We start from the raw sequence: 24,765 nt of genomic DNA, 5'->3' as shown, positions 1-24,765 counted from the left end.
CAGAAGAGTTCTCCGAGACGACCTGAGAGAGCTCCATTACTACCTCTTCCTCTCATTGATGTTCCTTTCCGGAGGGTCGCAATGGATATCGTCGGACCACTGGACAAGAGCAGTGCAGGCCATGAATATATCCTTGTCCTCTGTGACTATGGAACCAGGTTTCCCGAGGCCTTCCCACTGAGGATTATCAAGACACCCAAGATAATCAGTTCACTTGTACAGTACTTCTCCCGAGTTGGGATCCCAGATGAAATAATTACGGACCAAGGCACAAACTTCCCTTCCAAGCTTATGAAGCAGCTTCACAAACAACTTGGCATTTCCGGTATTCGCACCACCCCATATCATCCGCAAACTGATGGTTTGGTGGAACGATTCAACCAAACACTAAAGTCCATGCTACGCAAGTTCGTAGACGACACTAGTCGAGACTGGGATAAATGGCTTCCCTTTGTTCTCTTTGCTTATCGAGAGGTACCTCAAGCCTCTACCGGCTTCTCGCCCTTCGAACTTCTGTATGGGTTCCCTGTTCAAGGTCCTTTGGATCTTCTGAAGAAATCCTGGGAGTCCAAACAACCTGCACCACAAGGTGTCCTTTCTTATGTGCTGCAGATGCGAGACCGGCTAGAGCAATACAGAGCCAAGGCCAGGGAGAATCTTGGAAAGGCCCAGCTGAAACAGAAAACCTGGTATGATCAGAAGGTGCTACAGCCAGGTCAAAAGGTCATGCTCTTGCTTCCAACCTCAAGCAATAAGTTGCTAGCCCAATGGCAAGGTCCTTACTCCGTGGTCAGACAGGTTGGTCCTGTCACGTATGAGATCTCTCATCCGGATAAAGGAAAGGTATCCCAGGTGTACCACATCAACCTTCTAAAGGAATGGAAGGAGAGGAAAAGCTCTGTGGAAGGAACTGACCAGGACAGTCAAGGACTTACTCGGAACAAGGAGTCACGAGTGGAAAAGGTGATGCTGGCACGGGAAGTGGAAATGGAGGATGCCGTAGAGGAGACGGATCTGTCTATGCTCACTACACCACAGCAACCTGATGTGAGTCACTTGCCTGCACAACCTGCCCTTGAAGAGTTCCCAGTCCTGTTCAGTGGAAAACCCGGGAAAACAACCCTTATCGAACATGTCATTCGGTTAAAGAACCCAACCCCTATCCGTCAACGCCCTTACAGAGTACCTGAGAGAATGTTGGAGCCCCTCAACAATGAGATACAAACCATGCTGGATCTAGGAGTGATCGAACCCTCAAACAGTGAGTGGTGTAACCCCATTGTCCTTGTCCCAAAGAGAGACAACACTATACGACTCTGTAATGACCTACGCAAAGTGAATGCCGTTTCTAAATTCGATGCTTATCCTATGCCTCGAATTGATGAACTCCTTGAGAAACTTGGCAAAGCTGTGTTCATTACCACCCTTGACCTGTGTAAAGGATATTGGCAAGTGCCTTTGGAGAAGGAATTGAGGGAATACACTGCCTTCCGTGGCCCAAAGGGTCTCTATCATTACACAGTTATGCCTTTTGGACTCCATGGAGCCCCTGCCACATTTCAGCGGCTTATGGATCGAGCTCTGCAAGGATGTGCCCAGTTTTCCGCTGCCTACCTTGATGACGTGGTAGTCTTTAGTACTTCCTGGGAAGACCATCTTTCTCACCTGCGTCAGATCTTGCTCCGTATCCATTCTGCCGGACTCACTCTCAACACCCAGAAATGTGAGTGGGCCAAAACTGAGGTTTGTTATCTGGGCTACCATCTTGGCAATGGGCAAATAAGTCGTCAGGTGGACAAGGTGGAGGCAATACGAGACAGTCATAGACCGCGGACAAAGAAGCAGGTCCGGTCGTTCTTGGGGCTTTCTGGGTGGTACAGGAGATTTGTGCCACACTTCTCTACAATCACAGCTCCCCTTGTAGATCTGACCACCAAAGCATCCCGTAATCCTGTGAAATGGTCAGAAAGATGTGAAACTGCCTTCTCCAATATAAAAGCCATCTTGTGCTCTTCCCCGGTCTTACAAAGTCCCGACTTTAATCAGAGATTCCTTGTCCAAGTTGATGCGTCAGGAGTCGGCCTTGGAGCCGTCCTAGCACAAGGAAAGGAGGGTGAGGAACGCCCTCTTCTCTACTTGAGCCGAAAATTGCATCCCAGAGAAACAAGGTACTCTGCCATTGAAAAGGAATGTCTTGCTATCAAGTGGGCATTGGACAGTCTTCGCTATTACCTTCTTGGACGGACATTTGATTTGGAAACTGACCACCGGGCATTGAGCTGGATCAACTCCATGAAGGATAAGAACTCCCGTGTCACCAGATGGTACTTGGCATTACAGCCATATTGTTTCAATATTACACACAGAGCTGGAAAAACGAATTTGCTAGCTGACTACTTGTCCCGCCTTCCCGAACTTGCAGTTCCTGGAGAGGAGGGAGGTGATGTGACAGTTTGACCACTCTCACTGTCTATTTCACTGCCTATCAATAAGAGCGCATTGATGGGTAGTGTATGAACAGCAACTAACAATCAGTCAAGCACACATTCAAGCTCTTTATCCAAGAAACAAACAATCTCTCTTACCATGGCTCTGTACTGCAGACTTAAAGAGTCAGGGTGGGGGTGGACTCTTTAAGTAGTGTCAGGAACCTCACCAGCCACTGATTGGGCCAATTGGGCCAATTGGGCCATACCATGTTTTCTCCAAGGTTAGGGGTGTCATAGGAGGACACTATCATGGACAATCAATGATCTACAAGCTGATATGAACGTTTAACATGCATGTTGTATTTAGATGAGTTTATTTGTGTTAGGTTTGAAAAGATGCCACGGTATTCGGATCCCCCTGTTGGTTGGGCCTGTCTAGTGGGAGGGGCCATGAGTTATATAAGGTGCGAGTTGCTCTCTTTTTGACAGTCTGCTGTCTGGTACCTGAAGTGTCTGTGCTGAACCAGGGGCTCAGCTCTCCCTGAGAGTGTCGAATATCTAATGAGGTGATTATTCTATTATGTTGTAAACCATGGTTAAATGCATTTATTGAGTTTTGTTTGATTTAATTTGACTTTATTTTAATGTATTTGATTATTGGATTATTGTTTATTTGAAGTTATTGACATAGTATTTTGAATATATTTAGAATATGCTCTATTTCAGAATTGGGTTTGAATATGTTTATTTTCTAGTTCCAGATATTTGGGTTTTTGGTCTTCTCTGTAAGGTTGCTGCACTTGACACTTGGGGTAAAGAAATGTTAAAATCTATTCAAAACTGTGTGCCTTGGCATCCTTTGATCTTGAAAGTCCGGTTGTACAAGGGTTGCATTACCCTCACCCGAGACGGGGTGTGACAATATGGCACTTTGCAAATAAATTGCAATCATTACAATAAATGTAACAAATAAAATAAATGGCCGACTCTGCTTGCACTCATTCACTGGACGTCCTCCTTCGCTCACTGTGCATCAAACGAAGTGAATCAAATGGAACGACTCATTTTACTGAGATACTTGCAAGAACCAAGTCTAAAAAAAGAGTTGAACCTTTCATCACGAGCAGAGCTCCGCTGTGACAGCGGTAGAAACGCAGTATGCACAATGTTGGAATATTGTAGGTGATGGATAAATAATTTATCTAATCTTCTTTGTTTACCTTGAAGTACCCCCAAACAGCCGACATTTCCTTTCTTCCGCACGCCGTTTTGAGCATCAACTACGTCACATTATGTTGGTATCGTGTTTGAGTATCGGGGCATTTTTACAAGTAGACTAATGAGTTAAGTATAGGGCATGTAAATTTTACTGGCACAGAATCAGATATATTTGATACTGATCAGCCGGTAAAAACCGCCAATTCCGGTCACCGGCCGATAACCCTAACCCTAACCCACATTCTAATGTCTAACATTTTTGTGCTTTAGTCTAACTCTCCCACTTCCCATTCTACCTCAGAATGCAGCCTTACGCCTCGTAGATAATAAAGTACCACTGGGTATCAGCGGATGTTGAGTGAAAGGGAGGGGACGGCTTACAGAACCACAGGTCGCAGCATCTGGTCCAATCCGAGGGAAAACGAAAATAATTTTTTTGTCGTAGTTTCAGCTGGCATTTCGTACCTGCGTATTTTGACTAAGAATTGCATGGTTGGTACACAAAATGTGTGCAGGTTGGCAGGTCTGTGTAATGTAATGTTAATCCTTACTGTAGACTGCCACTTGCCCATAGTGCTACTTAACGTTAACTTTGTGTCGATAGTACTATTAGTAGTCGACCTACTGTACTTTTTATTTCTTATCTCATTTTAACTTGAATCTCTTTCTTGACTGAACCAAAGTGGGTATTTTGAGATGTGAAATGGTTGTGATATCATGATTGATGGATTGTACATGTTGATATGTCAACTGAGGTTCATGGCAATGCTGGCCATGCAAAAGGCCTTATGAACTATAGTCTTAGAGTTTCTATTCATTCCGGAGAAGAAGGTAATTAACTGCTGCCAGCCCACCCTGGATTTGAAGTGCAAGACTAGTTCCAGTTGATGCTCTGCAATATATTTCCATCCTCTTTGGAGTCCTGGCCAAAGACAGAATCTTTTAACCTTATATTTGTGAGACACAAAGGTGTTGGCAGATGACCAAATAGATGGACAAATGAAAGGGGAAGAGAGGGAAGTAATGGAATGAACGGGCGTTACTAACCTTCTTTTCTGTGGTGACATACAGGTGCTGCCGGCCAGAGTCAAACAGAAGGTTCTTGTTGACCTTGTCTCCAGTCACTTTGCCCGGACCATACACCTCCGGGTGGGCTGACAGGTGCACCTTCATCACCTAGCAGTGCAGCCACCAGGGTTCAGCATTTGTATTTAGCCACAAAACAGTGTAGCGAGCGGGGTATTCTCAGGGTGGAAGAAAATCAGGTCGGAGACAAGATCTTGTGATAAACAGTGATAATGTATTAGTGGCTATTGGCACATTATCTCAAATATAATTCTAACTAACTCACTGAAACCCCGGGACGCTACAATAGTTTGATATACTAAGAAGAAAAGTAAATCACCTCCCCTGTGGTAGTGCCCAAGAACGCAACCGTGTGCTCCAGCTCCACAGTGATGGCAACTGCCGTTATGTGGCCCTTGCGGACGAGTGTGGCATCGGTGGACAGTGCGAACTCGGTCTTGCTGGCCAGTGGAGACGGCAGGAACTCGGCGCCACACTTGTACCTGCTGGCCATGTTTTTCTTTTGGGAGAAAGGAAGAATGGATTTCAGTTTTTGGAATTCACAGAAATTCTCTGCCAATTTGATTTTAGTCGCTGAGAAACGGGATTCATTTCAGGGCAAATTATCACGGTAATTTGGTGTAATTTGTTTACATTTTTGGGGGGTTAGGGCTTACCCTTCAACAAAAGTTGAACAAAAGAAAATACTTTGTAATTACGACCTGCCAATTATTGTTGATGTGTAAATAGTTAGGAGAGAATTTGAGAATTATAATTACAAGCCCAACAAAGTCTTGGAAATGAATCAGTTTTCCTCACTTACTAATGCAAAAGTAAAAATGTGTAAATATGTCCGAAATCTTATGATCTTCTCATCTGTTTTTTTCCAAACCTGGTTGTTGTTGCTGCAAAGTCTTTCGGACTTGGAGGAGTAGGGTGAGTAGACAGCTGACTTGCCGTCAATAAGGCCATTCCCGCTGTAGCAGGCCTCGATGATCTGCACCAGCCGCTGGTTTATGAGGTGCACGGGGTACATACCTGGAAACAGCCACACAGAGTAACATATTGACATTTACAATCAGTGCCTTTATTGTTGTCATTATGCAGTACTTTCACTTTTTGCCTTTATTTAGCAGTTCTATAAACCAACCTCTCGGATTGATCATTTCTCAATTCAAGAAACTCTATAGCTACTAGCAGCCAAAAGTATAAAACAAGCTCAACTTAACTTTGCTTAACTTTATGTTGTTAAAGTGGCTGTACAAACAACTGTGCAGTTGTTTATTCAACTGACACCCGAAGACTTGAAGTTTGGAATTAGTTAACCACCAATTAATCTTGCATGATAGTGTACAAGACAGTTTACAATCTTCTTGTGTATGTAATACATACGGGTTTGGTTGAAAAGGCAGGGGATGAATAAAAGTATTCAGCACTGACTTCGAGCATGCTGGTAGGACACTGTACGTACAGAGAGCTGAGCTGGAAGGGTCTTCATCAGAACTGAAGGCAATGAAGAGAACCTTGTCTGATGGCGTAACAGGACCACACTTCCCCGACTCAGTCATGTTCCTGGCCAGAACTTTGCCCGGTTCAGACACATACGCAGCCTGACGGAAAGGAAAAAGCAGGAACGTCAATTTGTGAATAAATTTTTTCAGGAAACTCTAGGAAGCTTCTTGTCCATCTTGCCAAAATTCAGACAAATTCAAGTAAGCTGGAGGTTGCTAGGTATGAACTGCAACTGCCGTGTATTGGTACTGTACAGTACCAATATGTTGAGTTTCGCAGGTTGTGCACAGTGGATGATCACAGAACCCAGTGGTTGGAAAAATGGTTAGGCGTCAAATGAAGTTCTGAATGTAGCTACATTTAAAACAAGCAAGAATCTCAATTTTATTTTCACTTCTAATAAAGATGAACAGTGTAGAACTTAAATAACTCTGCTTTTGAGATGCTGGAAAGGGTATTTTCCGAATTTCCCAAGGCTCGTTGTTTCCCCATGCATCATTGCAATGAGCTAACATAGTTGGCATGCAGCCTGTGCTGGAGATACTATACAGGGGTGAAATTGGTATTGACCTTCTCGCCTGAAACTGTGTAAAATAGACATGGAGAGAGAATTCGTCTATATCTTTACAGTGAAGACAGTCTCTCTCCCCGTGGTATGTCTAGCCAAGCCCTAATAGGCCTAATAATACGACCATTGCAGTCAGGTAAACAGAACGAATTGTGTCCTTTTATGCGCACTGCATGACAGCCACATGCCAGGGGGACACCCCACTGTCTCCATATATGGAACTTCCTAGAGGTCCTCAGAGGTAAACAAAAAAGAGGAGCCAACTCTAAGTTGCATGATTGCTGCATAGTGACAGGAGGATCCTTATTTGGCTGAAATGTAAAAAAAAAGTGGATTGATATGGTAGTTGTTTTTTCTATTTATTAATTGAATGGAGGCTGTTTGATCTTGTAGCCATGAAACTTGGACATGGACTTGGACATGGTGGTCTTGAGATGTGGCGGCAGTTTATAACATATACTGTATAATAATATAATGAAAATACCAATTATTCTTAATAAAACAAAGCCTTTTCTTGTCAGTGGAAACTAGGTGATCACCCATTGATCACTCTCAGGAAGCAGATCCTGGCGAGCTACGCTCGAGACAAGCTCCCTCTTTCCAGCAATATCCATAAATATATCCATAAAGGTAAGTATGCCATTGTCACCCCTGCGACAAGACATGTGAAGAACAAATATAATAGTTACTGGTAGGAAATATTTTATATTGTATGATATTGCATAATATTGAATATTTAAATTTTTTTACGAATTGCGGTTGTAATATGCCAATTACAATTACTTTAAGTTTGGTAATATCATTTTCCAGGACTCTTCAAATGGTTTAATTGGTTACATGGCTGTGACAACTGCGAGAATGCCTTTCACTGATGTTTCATTGCATTAGGTCCAGCACACCTCCAGAAGGCTCCAAGGTGAGTTCTGACATCTATACCTCCATACTCACATCCAGTCCCCTAAGCCTGCAGCTATTAATTCTTAACTCCTACCTAATTCACCTGCCACAGTCCACCCTGCAGACGCCTACCTGCACTTTGTTGTATTTGTTGCTAGCGCTGCAGTTGAGCTGCAGCTCTGTGTACGAGTAGTAACTCTGGTCGTCCTCACACATGCGTGCCACAAATGTGAAGTTCTTGGTGTCCTGCACGCCCAGCGTGCGTGAAAACAGAAAGTAGACAAAGCCGCCATCCTTGAAGGTGAAACGGAAGTCGTGCAGGTAGCGCAGCACAAAGGGGTTTGCCTGCACGGCAGAGGCCTCGATGATGCTGTCGAACACCACCCAGTCACCATAGTCCTGCAGGATGCGCGTGGAAATGAGCTTGGTGCTATCATGGCTGCCGTAGCCTTTGCCCACCTAGAGGGGATGGACAGAAAGGAGGTTGGAGGGAAGGTGATCATTGATCATTGGATCAACCCTAAAAAATAGCTTCAATGCTATATTATATAATGTAATAAATACATACACTACCAAAAAGTATGTGGGGAGAGTGAGAGAAAATGTCTTCGGTTTTTAACAATTAACTCAGAGCTCACGTGAAGACACACTGTTCTTTAAGATAATACCATACTGTATTGTTGAGACCAGACCACATTCCTTCTTTCCTCAACCTTGCATAGAGATGAGGATAATCCCAGGGGGCTCGACAAAGTATCATGGTTTGTTTATAGCACAGTAAGATTGTATCTGTGACTGGCGTTTGACTGTTAAATCATTGTATGTGAGTGGAGGGCATAGTTTTGTGAATGACACCTAACAATGAGACACAACCCCTCATGGTATAAAGCCCTCTTAAGCAGAGAGCATCTGTATCTTTTTCTTTATTTTGCAGAATAAATATTTGATACTCTCAGTTTGTTTCCTGTAGCGAAAAAGGTTTGCCTCACCGACCACACAGTGAGAATTCTCCAACAACAACCGAACACCACAACCATATGTGACCCTTTGCATACTTTAGGTACATTTGGTGGCATTTGAAATTTTTTTAAGAGTTCCAAACAAGATGTCACTTGTGCAAATCAAGCAAATACTTTTAAAGCTATGACTTGTTAATGACAAGGGTGTGACAAACTTTGTTTCTGAGATAAAAACCCTTAAAAGTTTTCCCCCACACTTGTTTCATTGAGCCAGCTCCCAGAATGCAAATGGTTGGAGGACCAACACAGCCTAGCTAGTTGTCACAGGGCTACTTGACACCCTGCTGAATGGAGACTTTACACCCGGCTGAATGGGGCAATCTCTGCATTGTTCTTGTGTTTTGAGGGGACGTTGAACAGCGTCATCGACAAACATCTTTGTTTTTAAAAAATCTTTTATACGTTTTTTTTAACAGTAAAAGAATACATGTTTTATAAAAGTGGAATAATTTAGGAGTTTAAAAATGCAGATGAAAAAAAAATTTAGAGTCCATCAATAATATGAGTCTCTGTATATCAGCCTCGGTGTGTCATTTAATATATGTGCGTATGCCAAATATCTTCAAAGTTCTTGGAGTTATTACCCTACCCCCGCTACACTCAGAGCCTGTTTGGGGCCTCTTTTCATTTTCTTTTGACCCCTGGCTGCATTTGCAGGTAAGCTTGAGAATCTTGTGCATGACTACTTGTTCATAATCTGCCTCACCAACCTCAACAGACTTCATCACGTCATCAACTTCTTCCATTGAAACAACGACAATGGCCTTATCGTCGGTCTCCTCCGGTGGTTCTTTAAACCAAGTCCAGGATAATAACAGATTCAGCGTCGCTGTCGTTCTCTGCGTCGCTGTCAGAGAACTGACTATCATCGGGGAAGTCCAGTACGTGCTGCTAACACTGACTTAGATCTATCGCACTGGTCAAATTAAGGTCCGCGATAGGATTTATATACTACCTCCACCAACATAACAACATGGAGATGAAAGTTTTCACAGACAAGTGAAACGAAGGAGCCACATCTTGTTTACGGAAGTGCAAAACGGTTTCACATTGTGTCTTCACATCACATGGAAAATGGAGGAATGATCTTCACCTGGACGGTCGCAATAAAGGAAATGATCGATCAGCGTTGTTCAGTGCTGTTGAGCATTTCTGTAAGTGTTTCCCCATGTTATCTAACTGGAATATTTAAATCCACGGTTTAACATTTTTATACTATTTATAAAGCAAACTTCGTTTTGTAAATACATTGAGAGATAAAAAAAAAACCACAAAGGATCACGAATCTGGAAAAATCCAATTTTCCTTCAAGAAAGGTTTTTTTCAACGTATTTGGCTGCTCCTGGAGATTTTACAAATTGGCGAAATAGCGGCTTTTTCTGTGGTGGATCACATACACTACTCACAAAAAGTTAGGGACATTTATTTCGGGTGAAATTTATGGAAAATGTAAAAAGTTCACGCTACAGTGATATTATATCATGAAAGTAGGGCATTTAAGTAGAAGCATGCAATGGTGATTTCCTCATCTCAAACAATTTATTGAAACAAAAGCCAACAACAGTGGTGGGTATACCACAACAAAAAATGTCAATGTCTCAATAACTTGTCATGTGCCCTTGAGCATCAATTACAGCTTGACAACGACGTCTCATGCTGTTCACAAGTCGACTTATTGTCTGCTGAGGCATGGCACCCCACTCTTCTTGAAGGGCGGCCCTCAGGTCATTGAGATTCTGGGGTACAGAGTAACCAGCCTCTACACGGCGACTCAGCTGATCCCATAGGTTTTCTATGGGATTCAGGTCTGGAGAGAGTGCAGGCCACTCCATTTAAGGTACCCCTGTCTCCAGCAGCGGTTCCCTAATGATGCGACCTCGTTGAGCAGGAGCATCGTCGTCCATGAAGATGAAATTAGGTCTGTGTTGTTCATGCAGGGGCACAATGACTAGATTTATGATGTTATTCAGGTAGTATGGGCTTGTCAATGTACCATTCACAAAGTGTAGGGCAGTTCTGTATTGATTAGACACACCTGCCCACACTGTAACACCACCACCACCACCAAAGGCTCGTCTGGTGACAACAGTGGCTGATGCATTGCGCTCTCCTTGACGTCTCCAACATCGTTGGCGGCAATAATTTCTGCTCAACGTGAATCGACTTTCATCAGAGAACAACACTGAGGCCCACTGGTGCCTCGTCCAGCGTAAATGCTCCCTGGCCCATGCAAGATGATGATGCCTGTGCCTGGTGGTGTGGTCATTTACCCTTGCTGGTTGTCTAGCACGCAGACCACGCTGATGTAAACGGTTTGGAATGGTCTGACGTGACACTTGGGTGCCTTTCACCTCCCTTAAATGTGCCTGGAATTGATTGGCATTCATCATCCGGTTCCGCAGGGCACTGTTCACAATGAAGCGCTCATCAGTGTGGGTTGTGGCCAAAGGAAGTCCACTTCTATGCCTTTCTGGGACTCCTCCAGTCTCTCTGTTGCAACCTGCTGATGACACTCTGACACTTTAAGCTCAGTGGCCACTTCCCTCTGAGAACATCCTGTTTGAAGCCTTACAATGGCGAGGTACTGTTGATCAAATGTTAGGTGTCGTCTTGGTCTCATGATGTCAAAATGTGAACAGCATGATGAAGAGGATCGTTTAAATACCAATTCTAATTGAACCAGGAAATGTATTGGTCGATTCATGGATCAAACACCTGTTGTGAATTTTGCCTTCAGCTCCCTGTTAGAGAACAGCACGTTGTGCAAAAAGCACTGAAACATTGAATAGTTGGACATGTGCATTCAAAAGTTTAGAGAAGGTCAAATTAAGTTCACCTGTAAAGGTTATAGTGCATTTTAGGTTCATCCCGAAATTTCACCTGAAGGCCGAATATCCCTAACTTTTTGTGAGCAGTGTATGTACTTGTTTCACAACCATGGGAATTAATATGGAATTGTTCCCCCCCTCTACTGCTATAACAGCCTCCACTCTTCTGGGAAGGCTTTCCACTTCATTTTGGAATATGGCTGTGAGGACTTGCTCCCATTCAGACACAATAGCATCAGTGAGGTCAGGTACTGATGTTGGGCAATGGGGCCTGGCTCACAGTTGGCGTTCTAATTTACCCCAAACAACTTTTTCTTTGATTTCTCTTTTTTCTTTTCATCACTCTGTAAAGATCGTTGCATTTTCTGACTCTTTGATTGTTTGATTTAGTTGGTGTTATGCACGAGTGAACAAGGGAGGATATCCTGAAATGATGAACGAGAGTCAGAAGAGTCACCATTACATTACATTTAGCAGACGCTTTTATCCAAAGCGACTTACAATTATTCAAATACCGACGGACGCAGCCGTCGGGGTTAAGTAGGGGTTAGGGGTTAAGTGTCTGGCTCAAGGACACTACAGCACGCTAGCAGGAGGAGCCTGGGATCGAACCAGCAACCTTTAGATTACTAGACGACCAGCTCTACCTCCTGAGCTACCACCCCCCCCCACCACTAGTCACCAGCCCCAGTCACCAACTCCTTTGCCGGACTCCAGACCAAGATTGGTTCGCTCCAAACAAAACGCTACAAACAAAACTTTCAAGATTAGTGTCACAAGCAGTATACTCATAAGGACCGAGGTCAGGCAGGCCAAAGGTGACCTCAGAATCGAAGAACAAGTTCATTCGAGTCACAAGTCTGCGAAACTCAGAGGTGATCCAACTGCCACTGAAATACAAGATCAGCAAAACACTACTAGAAGTCCAGATGTTTCAACATCAACTGTTTAAAGGAGACTGCATGAACCTGGCGGAACTGGAAGAATAGCTGCAAATAAACCATTGTTAAGAGTACAAAATAAGAGGAAGAGACTTGCCTGGGAAAATGGAGGTTTGAGGAGTGTCAAAATCATTTTTTTTTAATATTTGGGTCCAACCACAGAGTATTTGTAAAACAGCGTAGGTGACCATATGAGTTGTCGACCAACCTGGCTATCATGGCATACTTCAGACGGCATGCAATTCGATCAGGATTATTATCACTAATTGGGCAGTTCTTCATTCTTCAGCATGATAGTGTTGTGCAAACTTGTGCAAGAACTTTCTGGTGAAGAAGGAACGTTGAGGACACCTCAAACATTGAACTGGAGTGCCCAGTCTGCAGACTTCAATCCCATAGAAGTCGTATGGGACTAAATCGACAGACGAGTCAAAGAAAAGCCACCCACAAGCGCCTTACAAGGACTTGTCAGGTGATTTTCTCCTGAAAATGTTAACCCAATGCCTTGTGTTTGTGAGGCCGGCAAAGGATATTTTGAGGAATCAAAGATTTCCAGACACTTATATTTTCTTGAACATTGTTCATAGAATCTTGTATGATGAATTATGAAAGAAAGTTTCCAGGAAGTGTACTCATAAGTTTGAGCTCAAAAGTCTGATACTGAGTGTATGTGTGTTTGTGTCTCACCAGAAAGACGGTTAAGTTGTGATCCCGGGTGGTGAAGTAGGACATGGTCCCCACCACAGATACCCCCTCCTCAGCGCTGGCCACATATGACTTCTCGCCCTTGGTGTCGCTGAAGTACAGCAGCTGCTCCACGCTGCTGAGGTTCCGCAGTGAGCAGATGCCGCGGAAGACACTGCCACAGTCCACAAGTGTGTCGCGAGCACCATGAATGAGCAGCAGTTTGTTGTGGTTGTTTGTTTCACGGGCCTCGTCGCAGGCTGCTGTCACCGGCGGGGTGCACTGTCGGTTGTCACGCCGAGGGCCTGTCTCGGCGTGGGACTCTTGGCGGAGGCTGGCGTCCAGCTGGTGTACGGCATTGACGGCACCCACGTACAACCGGCCGGTACGCCAGTCCACCACGACATTGTTGATCAGCGTTTCCGATGAGAACTCGGCTGCGGGGGCTGGGCCCGTAGAGCCACCAGCACCGAAGTGCAAGGGGCCCAGGCAAAGGGCCACCAGGGAGAGCAGGGCAAAGCACCACGGCCAAGTGGAGTGGACCATGTCTACTGGAAAGAGGAGGGGAGGAAAGAGAAATTTAAAACCAGTTCCAGTAAATTTTGCATTTGTGAGCGGTCCCTGCTAGAATATGTTGATTACAGCCACTGCTGCAAACTGGACAAATACTACACCATTAGGTTGACATTTTTAGCTCTTGATTGAACCATATTTGGCAAAAGCATGACACATGATTACCCCAAATGACATGCCCACTCACTGTGAAATAAAACCATTCATTAACGTTTGTTCATCCTCTTTGCGAGTGAGTGACTACAGCATTTTGATTAACAATTCTAATGAGTTAGTCAGACACTATTTATTGTGTCCACTAAAAAACAATTGAAATAACATGACACAATTTGATCCGATCAACCATAAAAACTTGGATAACATTGTACAGCATCTTAAATGCTTCTCCTGCCGCCTTGATATTCTACCAACAGGCTTATTACATTACATTACATTTAGTCATTTAGCAGACGCTTTTATCCAAAGCGACTTACAATCAATCAAACACCGACGGACGCAGCCATCAGGAGCAATTAGGGGTTAAGTGTCTTGCTCAAGGACACTACAGCATGCTAGCAGGAGGAGCCTGGGATCGAACCAGCAACCTTTAGATCACTAGACCACCAGCTCTACCGCCTGAGCTACAATCCCCATGTGGCGGGGATTAAAAATGTTTCAAATTGCAAGGACTAAGATCTTCTACAAATTGTCAACACGTCTCTTCTCTCAAGTTTCTTCCCACAGGCCCTGAAAACAGCCGTCATCAAGCCACTCTTCACAAAAAACAATCTAGACGCTTCACCAAAGAACAAATATAGGCCTATATCAAACCTCCTGTTTTTAAGTAAAACCATTGAAAAAGCTGTTTGTCAAGAGCTGAATACTTTCTTGGCACTACACAACAGCTTCAATGTCTTCCACTCAGGATTCCGACTACACCAGAGCACTGAGATTCAATGACAATGACATCCATCTAAACACACAGTGGCATAATTTCAGTCTTCGTATTACTGAATCTCAGTGCTGCATTTGACACAGTTGACTACAATATATTACTAAACCGACTGGAACACTGGGTGGGACTTCCTGGCACAGTACTGAACTTGTTTAAATCCTCCATAAAGGACAGGAACTACTTTGCATCTATAGGTCATTACACATCCGAGTGGACAAAAATGACATGCAGAGTTTACATTACATTACATTTCATTTAGCAGACGCTTTTATCCAAAGCGACTTACAATTGTTCAAACACCGACGGACGCAGCCATCAGGAGCAATTAGGGGTTAAGTGTCTTGCTCAAGGACACTACAGCATGCTAGCAGGAGGAGCCTGGGACCGAACCAGCAACCTTTAGATTGCTAGACCACCAGCTCTACCGCCTGAGCTACCATCCGCGAGAGTTCCCCAAGGCTCCATTTTGGGGCCTCCCCTGTTTAACATCCACATGCTGGCACTGGCTCAGATTATGGAAAACAACAAAATATGTTAAAATAATTATGCAGATGCCACACAAATTTACATAACCATATCACCAGGGGATTATGGTCCAATACAATCACTGAGCAAGTGCATTAAACAAATCAACAATTCAATTAAACAAAGACAAACATGAAGTAATTGTTTTTGGAGCCAAGGAAGAATGGCTAAAATCAGTGCTTAGCCTCAATCTGTAATGTTAAAAAGCATAAACTAAGCCAGAAATATTGGTGTAGTCATTCAAGATTCAAGATTCAAGATTTTTATTTGTCACATACATATACATACTTCCATACATATATGCAGTGAAATGTAATGCAACGCACCCGGTGATAGCACACAAGAATTCCTAGGAAAAAGTACTAAAATAAAATAAAATAAAAAGTAGAAAATTACTTTCTAATAGACCGACTAACTGACTCCTAAAACGTAATACAGTAAGTGGAATACTTATAGAATAAGATAAAAAATATATAGAATAAAATACAATAAAAAATAAATTGAAATAAAATGGAATAGGTTGAAGGAATATGGCTATGTATATACAGATATGTGCATTTAAAGTGGCATGTGAATTAAAGTGGCATGTGAATGTGAATAGTGTGAGGTAGTGTTTGGGATAATACAGCACAGTATACAACAGTACGGCGCAGCAATACGGCATCACGAACAACCCTGAACAGTGATACAGTATGCGGTACCGTATGCTACATACAGTACAGTAGGTAGTGGAGCCTAGTGCATGGCTCAGTTAGGACCCCTGGTGAGGTCAGCATTGACAGTTCTGATGGCTTGGGGGAAGAAACTCCGTCTCAGTCTCTCTGTTCTCGCTGCGTGACTGCGGAGGCGCTTGCCTGACCGCAGCAGCTGAAACAGTCCGTTGTTGGGGTGATGAGGATCCTTCATGATCCTACGGGCTCTGCTACTACACCTCCTGGTGTATAACTCCTGCAAGGGGGGGAGGCTAGTTCCAGTGGTACGTTCAGCTGAACGCACCACCCTCTGCAGGGCCCGCCTGTCCTGGGCAGTACAGTTCCCAAACCAGGCAGTGATGTTGCCTGTCAGGATGCTCTCCACTGCTCCAGAGTAGAAGGACTTGAGGATCCTCACCGAGACCCGGAATTTCCTCAGCTGCCTGAGGTGGTAGAGACGCTGCCTCGCCTTTCTCACCAGAGTGTCTGTGTGAACAGCCCATGTTAAGTCCTCAGTGATGTGGACTCCCAGATATCTGAAGCTGCTCACCCTATCGACAGAAGTCCCATTAATCCACAACGGCGCGTGCGTCCTCGATTGTGATCCACGCCTAAAGTCCACAATCAGCTCCTTGGTTTTGCTGACGTTCAGGTGGAGGCTGTTGTCCTGGCACCAGAGTGACAGGTCAGCCACCTCCTCGCGGTAGGCCTTCTCATCGCAGTCGGTGATCAGGCCCACGACCACGGTGTCGTCAGCAAACTTGATGATGGTGTTGGAGCTGGACCTGGCCACACTGTCATGTGTGTACAGGGAGTACAGTAGGGGGCTGAGGACGCAGCCCTGGGGGGATCCTGTATTCAGGGTGAGGGAGCTTGACATGTACTTCCCCACCTTGACCACCTGGGGGCGGCCTGTGAGGAAGTCCAGGATCCAGGTGCACAGCGGAGCATTCAATCCGAGCTCCAACAACTTGACAGCCAGTCTGGTGGGGACTATGGTGTTGAAAGCTGAACTATAATCAATGAACAGCATTCTCACATAGGCCCCCTTCTGGCCATCCAGGTGCGTGAGCGTGGTGTGCAGTACCTGAGAGACCGCGTCATCCGTGGATCTGTTCTGCCGGTACGCGAACTGCAACGGGTCCAAGGTGCGGGGGAGGGAGGCGCAGATGTAATCCTTAATCAGCCTCTCGAAACACTTCATGACCACCGAGGTGAGGGCCACCGGACGGTAGTCATTCAGGCAGGTTGGAGAGGCGATCTTCGGGACAGGAACGACGGTGGACCTCTTGAAGCATGATGGGACCACTGATTCAGCCAGGGAGATGTTGAATATTGTGGTGAACACCGGAGCTAGCTGGTTAGCACAGGTCTTCAGTACTCGCCCAGATATGCCATCTGGACCCGCAGCTTTCCTGGTGTTCACCCGCATCAAAGCCCTCCTGACCTCGTGCACGGACACTGAGAGTGCGCGCTCATCCCCAGCGGTGTAGCTCCAATTAGCCGGCGAGCTAGCGGTGCTGCTGCCAGACTCGAACCGCGCATAAAAGGAGTTCAGTTGGTTGGCCAGGGAGGCGTCCGCACTCGTGGCTGGGGAGGAGCTGCTCTTGTAGTTAGTTATTGTTCGCAGCCCCTCCCACAAGCGTCTTGTGTCCCCCCGCTCCATCTGCAGCTCCACGGTGTCTCTGTACATCCGTTTGGCGTCCCTCACCGCCCTCCGCAGATTGTACGACGCCGCTTTGTAATTGTCCATGTTGCCAGATACAAGTCCGTCGTTGTAAGCGGCCGTGCGCGCAATCAGAGCGCAGCGGATGGATTTATCAACCCATGGTTTCTGGTTTGGAAATATCCGAACTTTCACCGTGGGAACGATTTCATCCGCGAGCGTAGCCACGAAACTCACTACAACCTCCGTAAACTCGCTGACGTCACTTGAACTCGCTCGGAACATGTCCCAGTCTACGTCAGTCAGAGCGTCCTGAAGCGCAGCCTCTGATTGGTCCGTCCACCGCTTCACTTCCCTCGTCATCACCAGATCCCGCGCGATCAGAGGCCTGTAAACAGGAAGCAGCGAGATCGCGGCGTGATCTGATTTCCCGAAAGCAGGAAGCGGGACGGGCTTGTATCCGTTCTTGTAAGGAGTGTAACAATGGTCCAGAGTTCTGTCTCCCCTGGTGGCACACGTGATGTGTTGGTGGAAATTCGGCAGAACTTTTTTAAGGTTGGCCCTGTTAAAATCCCCAGTCACCACCACAGCCGCGTCGGGATGTCTGTTCTGAAATCCGCACAACACATCGTGCAGAACCGACAGAGCTGCGTCGGTGTCCGCTTGCGGTGGGATATAAACGGCTGTAATGATGACCGTGCTGAATTCCCGGGGGAGATAAAATGGACGGCATAGTATGGTCAGCTGTTCCAGGTTCGGCGAGCAGGAGTGGGAGAGGAATTTGGTGTTGTTGGCGTTACACCAGCGGTTGTTTACCATTAGGCAGACGCCTCCACCTTTGGATTTCCCCGACTCTCCCGTTCTGTCGCCGCGGAACACGGAGAAGGCCTCGGCTGGACGTATGGCTTCATCCGGCACCAGTGGGGTCAGCCATGTTTCCGTCAGGCAGAGGACGCAACAGTTCCTCGTGTCTCGCTGGAATTGAATCCTCGCTCGAAGTTCATCCATCTTGTTCTCCAGGGACTGGACGTTAGCAAGAAGGATGCTTGGCAGAGGTGGACGGTAAGGTTCCGTCCTCATTCTGACCCGAATGCCGCCTCGTTTACCTCGGTGCTTCCTCCGTGGGCCGGCTCGTGGAACAGTGACTCCATTTCTGTTGTAGTTGTTGTTGCGAGTGTTCCCGCGTAGGATTTCCGCCGGCCACTCTGCTCCCACGGATAAAAAGTCCCAAAGTTGTTCGTTTAGGGAAATTTTTATATCCATGAGTGCATCGCGGCCGTATGAGTTAATTGTTGATGTTTTTCTGGCGAACATTGTGATAAAAAAAGGAAAAAAATACTAAAGAGTAAGGAAGAAACCGGAGCGCCGGCGCAGGCGACCGCTAGGGGCGGCGCCACTATCGCCACTCATGGACTCTGACCTAAATTTTAACAGCCACATTAAAATAATTACAAAGTCAGCCTACGATCACCTTCACAATATATCAACGACTAAAGGACTTATGTCTCAGTAGAATTTGAAAAACTTGTCCATGCATTTATCTTTAGTAGACTAGACTACTGTAACTGTGTCTTTACAGGGCTCCCTAAAAGATCAATCAATCAGACAGCTGCAGTTGATTCAGAACGCTTCTACTCGAGTCCTCACTAAGACTAAGAAAGTGGATCCAGTTCTCAGAACTTTACACAGGCTTCCTGTCTGTCAAAGAATTGATTTCAAAATACGACTGTTGGTTTTTAAAGCACTGAATAGGTTAGTGCCAAAATACATTTCTGATCTTTTGCTACGTTATCAACTACCCAGACCTCTCAGGTCTCCTGGGACATGTCTGCTTTCTGTCCCCAGAGTCAAAATTAAACATGGAAAAGCAGCGTTCAGATTTTATGCACTACATACTGTATATGGAACAATCTCCCAGAAAACTGCAGGTATACTGCAACTCTTACCTGTTTTAAATCAAGGCTGAAGACTTTTCTTTGCTGCTGCCTTTTACTAAACCAAATATTAATTTCTTGCACTGAAATGTCACTTTAATTACTTTATTTCATGCATTCCATATATTCCATTTCTTAACTTTATAATATATTCTTTCCTTTTACATGTTTATTTTTCACTTTGCCTTCATGCTTCTGATGTTTTATGTAAAGCACTTTGAAGAATCTGCATTGCTTATCACTGATTGCAATTGTGTTGCTAAGAAATTACGTTCAACTACCAACTGCAGCGTAATTTACAATTGGATAACACTGGTTAGGTTTCATTCACACAGCAGTCCAGCCTGTAAATTCTTCCTCAAGTCTGACATTTATTATTTGTTTAGCGAATGTTTATATTTCTGCCTTTCTGTACGGTAACAACGTGCAAACAGCAGCCAATAGACATTGTTCTGCTATGGCACAGCAATGACAATAGTGGCAGCAAACAGATTTTTTTTTTTTTTAACTCCTTGAATTTGTAAAGTTGGTCTGCCTCATGTAAGCTTTGCCTGAAATGTGTAGTAGGTTTCAATTCATAGTTGAGTTATCGTCTCCTGGGACACTGCACTGCCTCTGTGCAACCAAAAGTTGATCCTGATTACCTGTTTCAATGGACTGATGTTTCAACACCTTCTGAAACTCTCACACTGTGTAGTTTATATGATGACTGTTCTCATGCAGCATGCTCTGTTTCTCTCTGTTCTCCACAACAGTCGAAATTGGCATGGATCAAGCCACCACATGTTTCACTCGCGAAGCCCCCCTCCTTCGCCGGGAAGGAGCTGGGCCCCTGGCTCCGTTGTGCTTTAAACGCCTTGGATTGGTAACCCTCTCCCTCCACGCCCAACACGCTTTACACCCTGTCCACTGACATCTGCACCACACCACTGCAACACGTCACACCCGTCTAATGGCTTACAGCATGCTGTGACCTGATGCAGATAACAGCTCCCCCTTTATAGGCACACTCACAGAAGATGAATTAGGAACTATTCCCCAATGTCTGTGGGCCACCGGTCCCACCGATATTGGATTAATAAAAGAAGCCACTCCCCATGTGGTTCAACAAAAGGGATTTTATTTCCCTCAACAATCTCAATAACTGCCTCCGCACGTCGACGCAGTAGACAGCATAACCCCTGTTTTCAATGCTGTTGTGGAAGAAGGCATTATTGTCCCGATTTCCAATCCGCCTGTTAACACTCCAATTTTTCCAGTAAAGAAGGCCGCCAATAAAGACAATCAAACTCATACAAATTGGCGATTTGTCCAAGATTACATGACATGGCCGACAGCCATGTCATAGATCAATTTTTATAAAGACTTACCAAATTACGCAACGTGAATTGGCACCACTGGCTGACTCTTGGTGCCATCCTCGCTTCATTATGCAATTGTTTGGTTTGCACAATATTACTACTCCATGTGACCACCCAAGTCGTTAAGAATTTTGTTGCCATCCCCCTTGACGAGTCCCCTCCGGACCCTTGGTCTCCCCCTTATGCAGGCCCTGATGATGATCGACATCCCCTCCTTACAGGACCCCCGAGTTTAAAACCCACACATGATGTGCTACTTTGAATCTCTGTGAATTTGTTGTGCTGATGCTTTTCTTGGTTTGCTCGGATCGATCTATCTATCTATCTATCTATCTATCTATCTATCTATCTATCTATCTATATATATATATATATATATCTATATATATCTATCTCACGGATATTTTGCTATTTTACCGTTTGCTTGTATTTCATCGTTATTCGTTTCATTCTGATGTTTATCAGAACTGTGGATTTCGGATGTGTTTTTCATTTTGTTATGCATTTCTACATTTCGTGGTTATTCGTTAAATTATGCCTTTCTTTAAAGCCTCTTTTATTCAGCACCTTATGTGACTATGCTCAATCTCAAAAAGGGGGGGGGTTGATGGTGAGTCTCAGAATGGTTGAACAAAGAACTCCTTCACAGAGCTTGTTCGGAGCTTGTTTGGAGCTTCGAACATCAAACATAAAGCTAAGGTCTTATCATAAGGAACCAGAATATATGACCAGCTTGCTCCGATCCTCCTCTAGCCTGGCTACTCTCCACCTTGTTATGTGGTCATCTTTTTGCTTTGCCCCTCCATCCAAAGGTCTTCCTGGGTTTCCCACTGGGTTTTACCGGACGTCAAGGGCTAAGTTTTTTCCGATAACCATATACAACGTGTTATTTTTAGGCATACCGTTTATTTCTTGTGTAACAATCATTTATTTTATTGCATTTGTTCCCGCTTTGTTCTTAATATACATTTACATGTACCTATTGTTGAATTGGTTTGAGGTTTCTTTCCGTCTTGCTTTTGTTTTGTTTTTTATTTTCATGTTTTGAGATTCATAATTGGTTTGTTTTCTATTGTGATGTGCTTTACGTATATATTTTGTTCCCTGTATGTGTGTTAATTTTCAGCCTTCTATTTTGATGTTTTACATGTCATGTTTTAGTACTCCATTTTCCCTATTTTTTTTTTGATTATCCTTATGTTTATATAATTAAAAGGGTGGAATGTAACATATCTAAATCTGTCATCACAAACATATATGCACACACATTATGAAGAACACAACCTTATATATCCTCAGTCACATATCTTTATTTTTCCATGGTTTTCCAAACCGTCCAAATGTGAGTACAGTCTGTCTGCTATCGTCTTTCTGCCTCCCCCCGATGCAGCTGCAAGAACACCTGATTGTCCTTAGTGTGTCAAAGAAATTGTTCGTCTTAGGGAGTTGCTCTCGAGCACATCTCTAACCTGACCCTTGTACAAGTAAAAACCTGCCTGCCTCTTTATTTAAAACCACCGACTGACAAACTGCAGATAAAAGCGACCCTTTAATTTCTGTAACACCATCACTCCTTCTGGCCCATTCAAGTCAACTCGAAAAAATTGGGAAAGGTGACTGCAGATTGCAGAACACACCAGAGCCTGTCTCTGTTATAATATTCAAGACAAATAAACTCATGTGTATTGAAGCGAGAATAAAAGCTTAGTTCAGGCGTGTAGAGCTTAGACCATATCAGGCCCATGGCACAATTTAGTCTCGAGCAATTATTTGGATTTGACATTAACATTGATCATTTCCAAATGACCCACAATGCAATGCAATATGCACTGCAATATGCTGCAGCCCCTCCTCTCCCCTTATACCGCTTTGCATCCTACCCCTTCACAACCAAAAATATTCAGAAAACAGCAGTTGCAGATCAAAATCCCACAACAGACATAAGCTGGCTGTACACTGAATCCGACAAATAAACAATTCAGTGGAAGGCTCATTAATTCCTATGAAGAGTCTCAAACCACATGTGGAAGAGCGGAGTAGGGGGAGGGAGAGTGGAGCATTCTGTGATCTCGCGAGAAGACGGAAGTGAGGACAGATCCAACATGGCGGCACCCAGCTGCACGAACGAAAACACCGACATTCTGCTCCAACTCAGGCAAATAACAAAGGGAATTGCGAAATATATATATATATATATAAAAAGAACAATACACAAATCCAAAGTGGAGGACCTCAAGGATTATATTGATTATTATTATAACATGTACGTGATGGAAGAGGACCAGGACCGTAACAATCCACCGAATAGGAAGAAGGCAGACTTAGCAACCGATACAGATGATCTCATTGATTTAAGTCCCAGTGCTGTAGAGGTTAGTGTCTTGCATGATATTAACAAGCCATCGACGGGGATGGTAGCTCAGGCGGTAGAGCTGGTCGTCTAGTAATCTAAAGGTTGCTGGTTTGATCCCAGGCTCCTCCTGCTCCTCCTGCTGAAGTGTCCTTGAGCAAGACACTTAACCCCTAATTGCTCCTGATGGCTGCGTCCGTCGGTGTTTGAACAATTGTAAGTCGCTTTGGATAAAAGCGTCTGCTAAATGTAATGTAATACTGTAAAAAAAAAAAAGAAGCTGGACATGCTTGGTCCACTCCTCAAAGACACTTCTGAGATCAAAGCCAGCCTTGATTTCCTGCACCGCATGGTCAGCGAGATGCAAAAAGACAACACGGTTCTACAAACCTCGTGAAGCATGTCACAGTGGAGATGGAGGTTGTAAAAAAATAAAATAATGACAGAGACTTTCTTGCAGACTGTAGAAAAGATGGTGAGAGACCGCCCTGAACCTCCCGGTGGACACTGAAGCAGATCACCACCGAGTTCACCGGCTGGGACACAGCGTGGGATACTGTCCCAGCTCAAGGAAGGAAGGAGATAGCTGGGTAGAAAGAAAGAGAGAAAAAGAAAGACCAGAGGGGAAGAGAAGAAAAGGAATGTGTTTTTACCTGTTCAGGTGTCAGCTCCTGAGCTGCAATGTCATGTGCCTCCTCTCCTCTACTGAAACAAAGAAAAACTGACTGAATCATCAGAATTTGTTTATTCGGCAGAGTACATTTTGTTAGACGAGGAATATGACTTGTCAGGACAATGAGGAGACAACACCGTAAAAATGCTTGACAGTCCAAAGAAAGATAAACGGACGAACAAACAAAATACACAGAACAGATGGGGCAGATTAAACGAAAAGGCTATAGCAGGTGCTAAGTGCCAGTATCGTTGCGAGTATGGCTCTGGATGTACAGTAAATATAAATCTAAAAAAATTATATTAAAATAAAACATGAAGCCAAATTGGTTTCAAACTTCTGTTTAAAAAAAATCATATCAGTTTTTTTTAAACGTATTCTTAAAAAATTATTTTAACGGACCACAATTTGGTATAAATTTAACACTAACTTGGGATCAGTTTAAGTGGAAAGGCAACTTTTGCCACATTATGAATTGTTTTTTTATGCCGTTGGTAATCAATTGCCAGGATGCTTTTCTGTCTTCATTTATGCAACAGCATTGTCATTTTTAGTCATGTGTTTAAATATTGTTAAAATAGTGTTCGATCAGTAATTCCTGCTGTGTAGGTGTAAAGAAAACATCACGTTCTCTCTTGATCTGTGTTCCTCTGAGTGGTTGATCCTTTAAATATGTAGAGCTTGCACATACCATCTCATAAACGAGTGAGACTGCTTTAGCACCAAGTGACGTTTAGAGAACCTGCTGAGCTCAGACTGCTAGTTGCTGCTTATGTAAGCGAGGCTATAATGGGTTATTGCCGCTTATTCCTAGCCAGATTTATGGAATATCCAGGTTACAATGTACACATCAAAAAGTTCAAAGAGGAGTTCCAGAATAAATGGTTTGTCGGTCA

At 44.2% G+C, this 24,765-nt stretch overlaps 1 protein-coding gene across 1 annotated transcript in view; it reads right to left on the bottom strand.

The window, feature by feature from the left end:
- The window catches only part of LOC307246692 (plexin-B2-like), a 102,526-nt gene that overhangs the window by 39,312 nt on the left and 38,449 nt on the right, over nt 1-24,765 (bottom strand). Inside the window, exons 2-8 of the mRNA XM_080022678.1 lie at nt 23,850-23,901; nt 13,165-13,712; nt 7,822-8,148; nt 6,184-6,322; nt 5,605-5,750; nt 5,053-5,232; nt 4,695-4,823 (exon numbers count right to left, since the gene is read on the bottom strand). Of these exons, the coding sequence (XP_079878804.1) occupies nt 4,695-4,823; nt 5,053-5,232; nt 5,605-5,750; nt 6,184-6,322; nt 7,822-8,148; nt 13,165-13,707 (1,464 nt within the window). The 5' untranslated portion in view covers nt 13,708-13,712; nt 23,850-23,901. The remainder of the gene's footprint in view (nt 1-4,694; nt 4,824-5,052; nt 5,233-5,604; nt 5,751-6,183; nt 6,323-7,821; nt 8,149-13,164; nt 13,713-23,849; nt 23,902-24,765) is intronic.

The sequence above is a fragment of the Zeus faber genome, assembly GCF_960531495.2.
Source record: "Zeus faber genome assembly, chromosome: 21".
In the NCBI taxonomy this organism is placed as follows: Eukaryota; Metazoa; Chordata; class Actinopteri; order Zeiformes; family Zeidae; genus Zeus; species Zeus faber.
Note: the sequence above shows the minus strand (reverse complement) of the source record. Positions and strands in the feature narration are given on the sequence as shown.